General features: G+C 44.7%; 1 protein-coding gene across 1 annotated transcript; it reads right to left on the bottom strand.

The window, feature by feature from the left end:
• Positions 1-357: 357 nt before the first annotated feature.
• capn3a (calpain 3a, (p94)) lies at positions 358-12358 on the bottom strand (the record flags this gene model as incomplete). Its single annotated transcript, XM_079286403.1, has 21 exons — positions 358-534; positions 688-746; positions 1212-1328; positions 2159-2237; positions 2368-2436; positions 2863-2927; positions 3342-3399; positions 3519-3596; positions 3917-3953; positions 5463-5671; positions 5869-5880; positions 6192-6361; positions 6674-6834; positions 6999-7076; positions 7873-7967; positions 8063-8146; positions 8751-8919; positions 9950-10083; positions 10639-10757; positions 11671-11740; positions 12107-12358. The coding sequence occupies 21 exons, from the start codon at positions 12356-12358 to the stop codon at positions 508-510; spliced, it is 2142 nt and encodes a 713-aa protein (XP_079142529.1). The 3' UTR covers positions 358-507.
• Positions 12359-13178: the final 820 nt, after the last annotated feature.

The raw sequence follows: 13178 nt of genomic DNA, 5'->3' as shown, positions 1-13178 counted from the left end.
AATAAAATAAAATTCACAAAAAAGCTGCAGTCCAACCCATGAGCCATATTCTGTCAAATCCATATTTGTAACCTCTAATAAAAACTCATCCATCCGAATGAAGAGCTGAACGACTGGACAGATGTGGGGTGATACTGTAGAAGGAACTCTGTGAGGTATTATGACAGAAGAGAGGTTGTGTGTGTTTGATGCCTGAGAAAAGTTTGGAACGAGTGTCTTTATAAATAAAAAAGGCGAATGGCTGAAAGGATAGACCGATATTTCGATGATAATGGAAGGACGAGAGCAGAGAGAAATGCAAAAGGCCGAGAGAGAGGTGACTATGAAGGAAAGATGAAATGGAAGAAGCATGGTGAACATTTTGGGAGTAAAGAGCAGAGCTGAGGGGAGGCTGGAGGTGAAGTGGATGAGAGAGAAGGACAATCGGGCACACTGAATATTGAGGTAAAGGCTGGCAGGTCTGGTCCTCGTGTGGAGTGGAGCTAACCTGGAGGAAGACGGGTCTGTCTACGCGTACATGGTCAACTGGAGCCACTGAAGATGGAAAAGATTCAATAAGTCCGGCGGTTTAAACAAGTACACACGATGGATGACCCTTTAAAATGAGAGCAACAATTCAAGTGAGTCCTCGGGAACACGCAGCAGCTGCTTCAAAGGAACACATCTCTGTCTGTCTGTAGCGCTCACCTCCAGGACACTGAGTCGGATTGTGCCGTCTCCATCCTGATCGAAGGCCTGGAACGCCCCTGGAGAGAACAAACGGCAACACAAGTGTGATCCACATCATCCGAGAGCCCTTTAGAGACACCAAACTACCTAAAGTTACACAGACACGAGAGGGAGATGCTTTATGGTTCTAGACACAGCTGAGCTCGCTCTCCTGTCTTGTGAGCTCTGACGGCGGCTGTATAATCGTTCACTAATAGAGTAACTTCTCAAATACCCTGTTGTCCTCGTAAAAGGGTCGTGGGAGACGGGAGCATGTATCGCTACGAACCTTCTTAACGGCTGAATGTCTGCTCGTAGGTTTTATATCTTTCAACCTCTGGGGAGAGAAACATCTGTACCTGACACTAGGCTTTAGTAACATAGTAGTAATGGCATTATTACTACTATCATGATTATTGTTGTTATTATTTCGACACTGAACCTTTCCTTTTAAAAACAGATATATTACACAACAGCGATGGCAATTTTTGCCGCCGACTCACTGAACATGGCTTCGAGGCGAACCAGGCAGCTGATGAAGCTGTCGAAGTCGACGTTCATGCCCTCGTTGGCGTAGCGCATGGTGATGATGTCGTACAGCTGGTTGTTGAGGCGGAAGCCTGAGCGGGACACAAGACACGTGACTGTACAGTGAAGAGAACATTTAGAGGGTGAGTTCAAGCTGGAGGTTCATCTGCAAGCACACACTTTCAAATAAGCCCACAAAAAACATGCACGTTCACGCCACAAAATAGGATTCAATGTCGTGGTTTTTCAAAATGTTGCATCCCATGATGCATCATTTTGTTGTTGTATGTTTGCTTTTAAACTCTGCTAACAGTTCAGCGTTGACACAGTTACTGTGTATTTTCAGGCCTATTTGCAAACATCACAATACTGTTTGAACTCCAGGAAGCTTCATCTTTTAAACAGTACAATAACTATATTATAACTATATTATAGCGTATTTGAACCAGTAGAGTACAGTAGTTTGAAAAGCTCTATTTTGAACAATTAAGTGTGATTAAGTATATAGCGAAGCTGTATACTTCATTTATATTAATGTAGTAAATATACAAATGTCAATTAGATGGAAATTAGTATGAGAAATAAAGAAAAAGAGGAATACATTGTTAATAATAATCATCCGCTAATAATGAAGAGTTTGACCTGGACAGATGTGATCACTATAAGAGGTTTCCACTGTTCATGAACACTGTAAACAACAACAACCTGAAGAGATCAGTTCACCAGAAACACAAAGGTCCTTCAACTGTCTGGCCGCTCAGATATTTTGGGTTTCATTTGCTGAGGCTTTGAGATATGTTCCTCTGAAACCTGTCTTTCCTGATTCATGGTTCCTCTGGATATCATTCAATTCTCATTCGTCGTCATTGTATCAGAAATCTAAGACACAGAAATCTCACACCCCGTTAAGAAGAGTGGTTACCTGCATCATTGACAGCATTCCTCATCTCGTAGCTGTTGATGCTGCCGGACTGATCGGCGTTATAGTGATTAAAGATTCCCTGAAAGAGAGCAAGAGGGACATTTGATGCCTAAACTGCTGCTGGCAGCGAACTCTTCTTTTCAGATCGACTTTCACTGCGAGTGAATAAAAGAGGGAAACGCTGACTGAGAGGAAACCTGCATCCCCACCTGCCACTGTTTGATCTTATTCCACAGATGTCTGAACTCCTGGAGATTGAGTCTACCTGTCCCGTCCATCTAAACAGGAGCAGTTAAGACCAAAGTCGTGTCACATATTTCGTCAGAAAACAATCACTTGATGACTGATGTAAAAGGGCTTTATCTTGTGTGTAGTTGTGGATATCCACTGATAGAATACTGGTGCAGCAGACACTTCTTCTCCAGAATGTATGTGAGTAATCTGATAGTAATAAAACATCCTGTCCTGGCACTTTGACTGTGTAATAATCTAGCGTCTTCTCGTGTCGTCGGCGGTCAAAAGCATGTCGCTTGATGCCAAGCGTGAGCGCGTTTCTCCTCAGTGTGACCCGTCGCCGTGTCCGTGTGGTGACTCGAGGCCTCGGGCCCGGCCAGCGTCCACCGCAGACCCCGTTCGGGGGTCTCGGCAGGTTGTGCCTCCTCCAGACAACACAGCAGGCCCGATGCACTCGATACAAAGGATACGTCCATCAGAGCGATCATGCTCCTGCAGCTCTCCAGGCTGAAGCCCTCTGTGTTCAGGTCTTTATCTGGAGGGGAGACAGGGACACGGGGCAAGACTTAGACGTCAATTAACGTCATATAATTATGAACTAGTTTCAGACTTAGACCTAAAATTAGACCTTTAAAACCCCTGTTATAGATTAACATCATGCATTTTATCTGGAGCTGGGGTGGCCAAACTACGGCCAATATTTTACCATTTTACCATTTCTGCCGGTTGTGTTTGTTACATCTTAATATGAGACAGATTTACATCTTAATCTTTGACGTGCACACTGAGACCATGAACAGAAACCAACACATACATATTGCAAGTGGGCACTTAGGCCATGCACTGAATTAGAGCACAATTACAGAAATACTTTTTTGAAATATGTGGGTACACCAATAAATGAAGTTATTTTGACAGAAAATCTATTTTCTGATGGAACTGGACTCACGTTTGGTGATCACGCTGTTGAGAAGGTTTTTCAGTTCGTTGGCTGTGATTTCCATGTCCTGCGAGAGCGACCCGAGTGGAGGAGGAAACACACGAGAAGGTAGAAGACGGCGAAGTCATTCACGAGGATCGTTTGAAAACACAAAGTGGTTATTCTCGCTGTACTTCTGGTACTCACATCGCCGGCTATCTCCTGAAAGATAGTCCTGAACTGCTGGTCCTCCTCGCTCTCCTCCCCCGCGGAGGCCGGCGCCGGCTGAGACGTCACCGAGCCACAAAGCAGAAAGAGATGAAGAAACAAGGAAACAAATGTGGAGATCAAGTTTGTGAAAAACTCTCTTTGCATGGTACAGAACTGCCTTCATGTGTGTTTCTATTATTCATTATGAAGGATTAAGGACGCCGGGTGAACATGTTGAAGAAATAGCTTCGATGTGTTTTCATGTGACTGGGTGATCCAGAACACTGCACTCTTTTCTGTGGCTTTTCTGCAGCAGTTTTCCCGTCGCTTAAAGAAAAAAGACGAGACAAAGCTCCAATTCTGCCGAGTCATGAAAAGAAACGAAGGACACTTACCACGGGATGATCGGCCTCGATCCTGTTCTCTATCTCCCTGGGTGAAGACGAACAAACAGCAGTCACGATGGTGACAACAACATCTCATCAGGACCACTCATCTGTTTACTACAGGCTCGCTACTCTCACCAGGTGACAAAGCAAGCAGTGGCACCCTGAGCTCAGTGTGCTTAAAACATAACTGACTCCTGAAAGTCCCATACTCACATTGGACTGAAAGATCAAACACGATTCCACTGACACTCAATGAAGCTGTGAATAGAATGCGTCAGTTCAGTACCACCTGATGCTCCTTCCAGTCACGAGTGCTTTCTCTTGGGTTGTTCTTATTTCGGGCCTTCTTGGTCGTCGAAGGCGTCCTCTTCTTCATTTTGAGTCAGATGGGGTTTGAGTGAGTTTGTCAGTTGATAAATGACTATGTGATTAACCCAAGCAGGTTAAAACTACTGTTATTTTACAAGCAAAGAGGTGTTCGATCTAAAGCCATGTGTGGTGCACGTCCGTCCCACCGGTCCTTCAGAGCTGCTGTCTGTCCTCCACAGCTGCAGGGAGGCGGGTGTTTGTTGATTTGCTTGAATATGCAGAATTGAATATTTTTGAAAAGTTTACCGGATCGTGCTCATATCTGAAGTCGCTTGTCCTAAAAAAGATTCCATAACAGCTTCGAACTGTGGCCGATTTCTTCCAGTTCTACAAATCAAATCGCCGTTAAAATTGTTTGCTCTTGGTGGTTCGTGTCCCGCCCGCCCGGCCCCCCGACACAAGCCCACCCTCATTAACACACACACACACACACACACACACCCGCACTGACAAAATGCACATGCTCGACCGTTCAACTTGGTCTTTTCTAGGCTCAATCAATCCCGCTGCTGTTTAATATCAACAGGTAGGGCTGGGTGTGGTTGGACATTTGGCTGTATTTGAAGTTTTTGGGTTCAATAATGTAACTTTTGGGATATTTGTAATATGTCAATAATTCACAGACATCTTTCTTGTCTCGAGTCCAAAAGCTGTAGTTGTGATTTCTCACAAAGTCTCGCAACACTTCTATTTCACTATTTTAATAAAGTAACATTTGAAATGACTCTTCATCGCGTACAGAGGAATTAAAACAGTTGAACATCACGTTTCTAAAGTTTGATTCCTCGACACCGGACGAAGAGCCGAGTCAGGTTTCAAACAAAACCTTTGAAATGTAAGTTTACAAGTATTTTGAGTCATTTCTTAACTAAAAAATGCCAAATATTTGCTGGTTCCAGTTCCCCAAATGTGGGTAATTGCTGCATTGCTTTGTCTTCGTCGACAATTAAATGAACATCTTGAGCTTTTGAATGGAAACAAGACGTCTGAAGACATCAACCCTTTGACTCTTTTCATCGCTCCCCGGAAAAACAACCGGTTAATGGATTAATTGAGTGAATCGACTGATTAATCAAAGGTTCAACTCCTCAGCCCCCCTGCTCGCCCCCCCTGCTCGCCCCCCTGCTCGCCCCCCCTGCTCGCCCCCCCTGCTCGCCCCCCCTGCTCGCCCTCACCCACTCACTCTGAGGTGTTCCTCTTATCGGAGAAGACTCGCAGGATGAACTCCCCCTCCTGGTGCGGCTCGTACGTGGAGGGAACGATGACGTACTCCCCGGGGCTCAGGCGGAAGCGCTGCGTCACCTCGCGCAGGTTGATGTAGGACTTGCAGCGAGCTTTGGAGGCGTTGAACAGGAAGAAGTCCTTCTGCATGTGCTGCTTGTTCCCGTGCATCTGGAACGGGAAGGAGACGCTGAACGGAGAGACAGTTCCAACACTCACAGAAGATGTAAATATGAAACCAGAAGAAGAAAGAATTCACAGTTCAGCACTGTTGTGTAGGAATGAGTGATGATAATAAAAGATGGAAACATAGAACAAACAGGATGTCATCAAACCGCTGCTCCTCTGAGAGGTTACACCTTCCTTACCTCCTTTGGCACCTGCAGAGAAACAGAGGCAACGTCAGTGTTTGTGTCATGAGGGTGCAAATTAAAAGCTCATTTCTCTCATGGTGACAGAGGGACATTCAAAGAAATGTATTAAACATGTGCATCAGAACTAGAACAAATGGCTCATCAAAAAAACTCAAATGATTCATGCAATTTATGTATATTAATGATGGAACATGCCACAAAGTGCTGTATAATGAATTAACATGATGATATTTAAACTTAATGTGAAAAAAACAAAAAAAACACACTTGACCAAAGTCTGTCACACAATCTCTCGGCGGCGACTAAGAACAGGACACCTCGTAAATGGCGAATCCGATGGTGAAGAGGTTGGCGCCCATCTTGCGCTCTTTCCGCCTGTTCTTCTGCATCAGAGCCACCACGAAGGTGCAGCCCACCACGTTGTCCTCGGGATCATCGTCCTCCTCCAGCAGACGGAGGCGGTACTGAGGGTTGGTCCAGAAAGTGTCTGCAGGACATTTAGCGTTCGGTTGTTGTTCTTTTGAAATGAGTGTTTTCCCGCATTGTTCTTTAAATACATCACGGTGGCGTTTATTACGTTTTGAGCGGTAGAATAAAACTCAAATCTATTTAAAAAGGAGCCATTCAGGCTCTTTCAATATAGACAGAAAAAGAGTGCATCTTCTTATTTGATTCTCTGTATTCTCTGTTATCGACAGACTAAACTGGCCGTGCATGCATTGAACACATCGACACGTCAGAGGACACGGTGCCTGATCTCCTGCTGGTGTAAGTTGTTGTGTTCTGCAGACTGAGGTACCTGGGTAGTTCCTGCAGCCCCCACCAGAGCAGCCTCTCACCCAGCGACCCTCGTTCACAGAAACCGTCCACTTGTGGATCTTGTCGTCCTCCAGGGCGTCGGGGGTGAGGTTACAGATCTCGATCTTAGTGTAGTTCTTCTTGAAGTCCTCGAATGACATCCTAGAGGAGATCAGAACACTGACATCTGGCACCACAGTTCAGCACAGTGCAGTTCCCGACTCTCTCCAAATACCGATAAGAGTCAATGCTTTTAATACAGGGTGCAGATCTTTTGTTTGAATTTTGGATCTGGATCCTTTGAAGCGTAACAACATGCGTCTCACCAGAACTCTCCATCCTCGGCACTCTGGTGCTGCAGCTTCTCTTTTTCGGCCTTAGAAAGAGTGGCCCAGTCCTTAGAGCTGTTGGAGAGGACGGGAAATCGTGAAATCGCCTGAAGTGACGATTGAGTCCAGGGATGCTGTCACACACCTATCGCTCACTATCGAACACTGATATCGGGCCGATACGGACACACACAGCTGGTTCAGAGACCTCCTCAGTCCCCGTACTGACGCATGGGCTTTGGATATCAGATTATTATTTTATGTGTCAGGAAGCATCCGGCTTGACTTCATCATTCTTTCCTAACTTTTTAAAATGCAAATACAACAAATACATATGTCGATATCAATGCACTTAAGTTGTAATAGAGTGATGGGATCTAATACCAGACCGAACCATCGTCACGATACACGATACAGCTCTCGAGTCTGTATCGGAACAACGTCCAACATCAGTTTCGGAGCATCTCTGGTGACGATGGGGCCGATCTACTCAATTCGTTTCGCTCACGTCTTCGATTACACGTCAACTGTTTGGAGTTATTTCATGCTTCGTATGCCAACAAGTTCTGCGGCTATTTCATGTCTAAAATCGACTTTTAAAAACTTTTACAAAGTTAAGAAAGCGATGTCCAGGTCAAGCCTGATGTTCCCTCCCAGTTAAACGTGTGGGATCAGCAGCCCAGGTATCGGTAACAGTATCGGGACTGAAAAAGTGGGATTGTGCTCCCCTAGATTTCAATAAAGATTTGAGTTTGATTATTTTAATCAATGGAAAAGAAGGTTTTAAGACCTTGATCCATCTTTAGCAGCTCTGTAACAGAAAGGTAGGGCTGACAATAAAAATATTTCATGGAGATTTAATGATGGTTACTTGTCGCTCCAGGGACCGTTCCACTCCACTTGACCCCACGGGTTCCTGAGGCGCACCAGACGCACTTTAGACTCCTTGTGCTGAGACGGTTTACACTGCAGGAGAAGTGGAGATTCTCACGTGTGAACTCATAGTCGCTGAAACTGTATTTAACTGAAATAATCTGTTTTAAAAGCTTGTCATTGTTTACCTCCTCCACTGCCGTCACAGAGTAGGCGTGACCCTTCACCAGCCCCGTCACGGTGCGAGTCTCAAAGCGGGCGGGAACCAGCGACTGCAGACACACAACATACACGTTGCACCCGTTCACAGTGGAGAAATATTGAAAACACAACTAGCAGCTTATTTACAGTAAAGCTCTTCATTAACAAATATAAATGACACGTTTTTGCCAAATAGTTATCAGAATCTTTCACAATATTTTTTCATGAATGCTAGCACACTGTTTTATTTCCTGCATGTCTTTTCTGTTTATTATTATTATGATTTTATTGTATTTATTTTGTATTGACGTTGAATCTATTTTTGTATTATTTTAATAGTCTGATTTCATTTGCATCCCTGAAATGCTTTAATCCTGTTTTAATGTAAAGCGCTTTGTAACATTTGTTTTGAAACACGCTAAATACATACAGTTTATTATTATTATTAACATTTTTATGATTATCAATGCAATTTTGCATGTCAAAAAAACGTGTTCAGGTGTATTCAATATAGCGTGACATCACTTTAAAGTGTGCGTACAAATGCAGCAAACCTTCAGTGAGACAAAGGTTTTTCAGTTTGGTCTTAAATGTCTCCTCTGATGATGATGACAGCAGAGACGTTATCAGTTATGAACCAGGGAGTCGTAGTCCTGTATGTAATGTGTGGCTCACATCGATGGAGCAGCCCATGAGGGAGCCTCTCTCCAGAGCTTTCATCATGATCTTGTAGAGCTCTTTGGGAGCTTCCTTCATCTCGTAGAACTCCGTGACTCCACCAGTGAAATCCTCCATGGCCTCGGTGGTGTTTCCGCCCTTCAGGGCCTCGTAGGAGCCGTGCAGCCTAAACAGATAAGAGCACAGACTTTTGTTTTAGACCCATGTTTTAATCCGATTACAAGTCATCTGGGTTCCTTTGGCCTTGATTATGTATCTTAGTGAGACACTTTCCCAGTTAAATAAAGTTACTTTTCACCTCCCATCATTATTTAGCTCTAACCTTTAGCAGTAGTGTGTTTGCATGCAAAAAAAAGGTGCATTATATGAGACAGACTGCTTCTCGCTTTACTTTCTTAACTTTGTGCCTCCTCGTCTCCTCTCTCCTCCACCTTCCTGTGACCTGGAAATCAATCTCATCTTGAAAGGACGTTTCAATTCCTAAAACGCATCTGGAGGAGAGAGGACGCTGCCGGAGTCGCTACGAGCGAGGATGCACAAGAAGAGGTTGCACAAGAAGAGGTTGCACAAGAAGAGGTTGCACAAGAAGAGGATGCACAAGAAGAGGATGCACAAGAAGAGGATGCACAAGAAGAGGATGCACAAGAAGAGGATGCACAAGAAGAGGATGCACAAGAAGAGGTTGCACAAGAAGAGGATGCACAAGAAGAGGATGCACAAGAAGAGGATGCACAAGAAGAGGATGCACAAGAAGAGGTTGCACAAGAAGAGGATGCACAAGAAGAGGATGCACAAGAAGAGGATGCACAAGAAGAGGTTGCACAAGAAGAGGATGCACAAGAAGAGGATGCACAAGAAGAGGATGCACAAGAAGAGGATGCACAAGAAGAGGATGCACAAGAAGAGGATGCACAAGAAGAGGTTGCACAAGAAGAGGTTGCACAAGAAGAGGATGCACAAGAAGAGGATGCACAAGAAGAGGATGCACAAGAAGAGGATGCACAAGAAGACGCCTTTGTGGAAGTCTTAAACGGGGCGTTCCTGTCACATAATGACATGTTGTGAATTGAAATAAAAGTAAGAATATAAGTTGTGATGAACGCTTTAATGTTCATCTGATGGAGATGGAATAGATGGACAGCGAGTACAGCAGCTCTTCTTTCCTCCCCAGCAGAGTCGAATAATTCAGCACTCACTTGGCGTAGGCCTTCTCCAGCAGGGCGCTCCAGAACTCGTTCCTCTCTGCGGACTTAGTGAAGACCAGCTGGTTGTTGAAAGTTGGGATGCGGTCATCAATGACGACGTCGACCCAGTCGCCGTAACGCCAGAACTGAAGGACAGAAGGAGAAACAACGCTGAGGACGAAGGACGAGAAGATGTTCCTTCAACTTCTGCAAACTTTAGAGAGACACTGAACAGGGTGAATAAAATAACTCGTAGACATCACCATCAAACCTCCCCGGTTGACATGAAGGGAACTATTTTTGTGTTTCATGTTTTCTAAAATTGTATGTTTAAATATGCAAATGAGACGTTGTCTTACGTGCTCATTTAGATACATTTCCAGATGTAAACATTGGATAAAGTCAGATTCAAAATTCTTGTTTCATTTTGTTAACATGTTAGAGTCAAAGGATTATATTGAGACAATTGTTTTTTTGCATGACAAGTTTTCTGAAATGTTGTGTTTAAATATGCAAATGCAGGATTATCTAATGGAAACTTTTGGGGAAAAGCAGTAAAATAAAGCCCTGAACGTAGTCCAAAAATAGCCCAAAATTTGTAAATGAAATGACTTTTTGCCTGCAGTGTCTCGCTCTCTGTTTAAGACTAATCAACGTAGTCCTCCTCATGTGTTTCAGTGAACCTGACGGTTGTTGCTGACCTGGAAGTGGAAGATGCCTCCATAGCCCTCGGAGAAGCTTTGCTCCGGGGGAACGACGCGGTAGAGAAGCTTCTCATTCAAGGTGAGACAGGCGATGGCAGCCAGCAACCAGCAGTCGCCTGAACACAGACAACCATTTCATTTCATCAAACACAATTCTAACATCTTAACAGCCACACATCGTACATGGAAAGAACTGTCTGAAGTCTTTTCATTGACATTCGATGTGATCTCTGAAACCTTCTGCTGTATAGATTCTGTCATCGCCTTTCCTTCATTCGTCAGCTGCCACGTTAAAGAACACGTATACCTTTTCACCCACTCACAACAAAACCAAAGACGACAGGGACTTCTTTGCCGGACCTATTTTTGTTTTACTGGAGGAAAAGACAGCCGCCGAGCGCTGACGTCTGTGTTCTCTGATTTTGTCCAGGTGTGTGTTACTGGAAACAATGTAACGTTTTCAACAGGGACTGGTTACCAGTGTCTGCCAGGACCTTTGTCCCTTTTGGTCGCCCCTTTATTTGCAGCCTGAACCGAACAACAATGAGAAGTGCTGCTGGTTGGATTCCCTTCCAAAAGACGAAGCACAATACGGGGAGGCCGCTGCAAACGGAGAGAGGCCGCGTGCGAGGGGATCGATGGGATATTTGCTACCCTGTTAGCCCCCAAAACCGCCTGAATGTACTGTGACTGAATGATGAATGCACTGAGAGTGGCTGCATGCTTTATGTACAGCTCACCTCACGCAGTCCTGTCACACTGCATGTGTGAGTTTTTCTTTCAATGAGAGAGTTTAAATAACACCTAGAAACCGTTAATACGCCAGCAAGCAACACCAGGACAGTGTTTCAAGGTGGACCTCTTGCTTTTGTCATTCCACAGATGTGTTCTTCTTGTTATTTGATCTCATTAACATGATGATGGGGTTGATTTTAGTCTGTCGTCATTGAAACTTTCCGTCATTGTGTAAAATCTAAATTAAAATCCACCTTCGTTTCACAAAATGAAGTGTAAAGAGGCACGATTTACCAAGGTCTCCCTGGCAGATGTCTGTCCGACTCGCTCCTCCAACAATGAACTGAGGGTTCTCACAGATTTCCTGTTGACAAACAACAATAGTAAACCAGTAATCGATCTCATATCATCTGATTGTGCGAGTCTAAGGACTGATGCCTGTGATTTTGACTGGGGTTAAATTACAATCATCTCTAAATAGATACGTAATAAAACATCCATAATGTCAGAGCATCGAAGCCAAAACAAAGTCATAAGAACAAAATGAATGTCCGATCCATCTGAGTGGGACTGTCTGGCGGGCCGTATATGGATCCCATCCGAGTCTCCGGGTAAAACCTCACAGCAGCAGTTAGTTTCCCGCTCAGGTTCGATGATGCCATCCCCACCTCCCACATGTGTGATCCATCCCCTCCGTACCTTACCCCGATCGAATCGCCCTCTCTCCTACCTTGGGCCTCTTCCAGACGATGTTCTTGACCTTGTTGGACTTGTGTCCGAGCTCCTTGAAGCCCAGAGACTCCACGGTGGCCGGGAAAGAGTCATCCTCAAACTGGGTCTTCCTCTGGAGACACTCCTGCCTCAGCGTGTTGAAGTCCTGGGCGTTGAAGCGGAGGGGCTTGTTCAGAGACCCTTCCCCGTCTCTCCTCTCTCGTTCCCGGATCAACCGGTCACAGAAAAAGCCGGACGGCGTATACGGCATCTCGTCTCAGCTGACTATTTCCTTTTTTTAAAAACTGGCTTTTGCCACTTGTACTAAAGTCTTACAAGCCTAAAACCCCTGGCATAAATCCAAACAGCTAGTGTCTGATGAGCACTTTCTTTGCGTGACGTCCCCCTTCCCTTCGTCACAGAGTTGATGCAAAAGCTCGGTGTGAAAGACTCCACATGCATTCACCGTCCTTTGCATTACCATGCACATACACACACGTGTGCACAGAAACTCACACATCACATAAACCACCATTTGTTGCGCTCCCATTGGCTGACCTGGACAATGCTCTGTGTGGTGCTGTGGTGCTCCGGTGCCATCATTGTTGGGTGACACAAAGGGCCAGAGGGCATGTAAAGAGTGGTGGGTCGATGCCCTGCCTCAGCAGAAGGCATTCAACCCCTTTAAACCTATTCTCAATGGAGCTCAGCGTTGAGCAGTCTCAGCACAACGAGAGCAGGCCGATGCTATGAAGAAGAGTATCAGCCATCTTTTAGCAAAGTACAAATTCAATCCCATGTTGTGGGTATTGTTAAACAGCATAGATGACCACCAATAGACGGCCAGTGTGATTCTTACAGGTTAAAGGTCAAAGAAACATAATGTTCAGTCTGACGTGACGGTCTTTTTGTCTCAGATATGAATGCTGCAAACAAAACACAAAAAAACACTGAATACAAAAACTATTTCTGGGATGGAAATAGAAAAAATAGATATCGGTGTTATCACTATTTAATGCTGTCGTGACGAAGTCTCAGCGAATCCAAATCAGTGCATGAAACATCGTAAAAACAGTTTTTCTTTGTGGGTG

Source organism: Melanostigma gelatinosum (genome assembly GCF_949748355.1).
Source record: "Melanostigma gelatinosum genome assembly, chromosome: 16".
In the NCBI taxonomy this organism is placed as follows: domain Eukaryota; kingdom Metazoa; phylum Chordata; class Actinopteri; order Perciformes; family Zoarcidae; genus Melanostigma; species Melanostigma gelatinosum.
The sequence above is the reverse complement of the archived record's forward strand: the minus strand, read 5'-3'. Positions and strand labels throughout refer to the sequence as shown.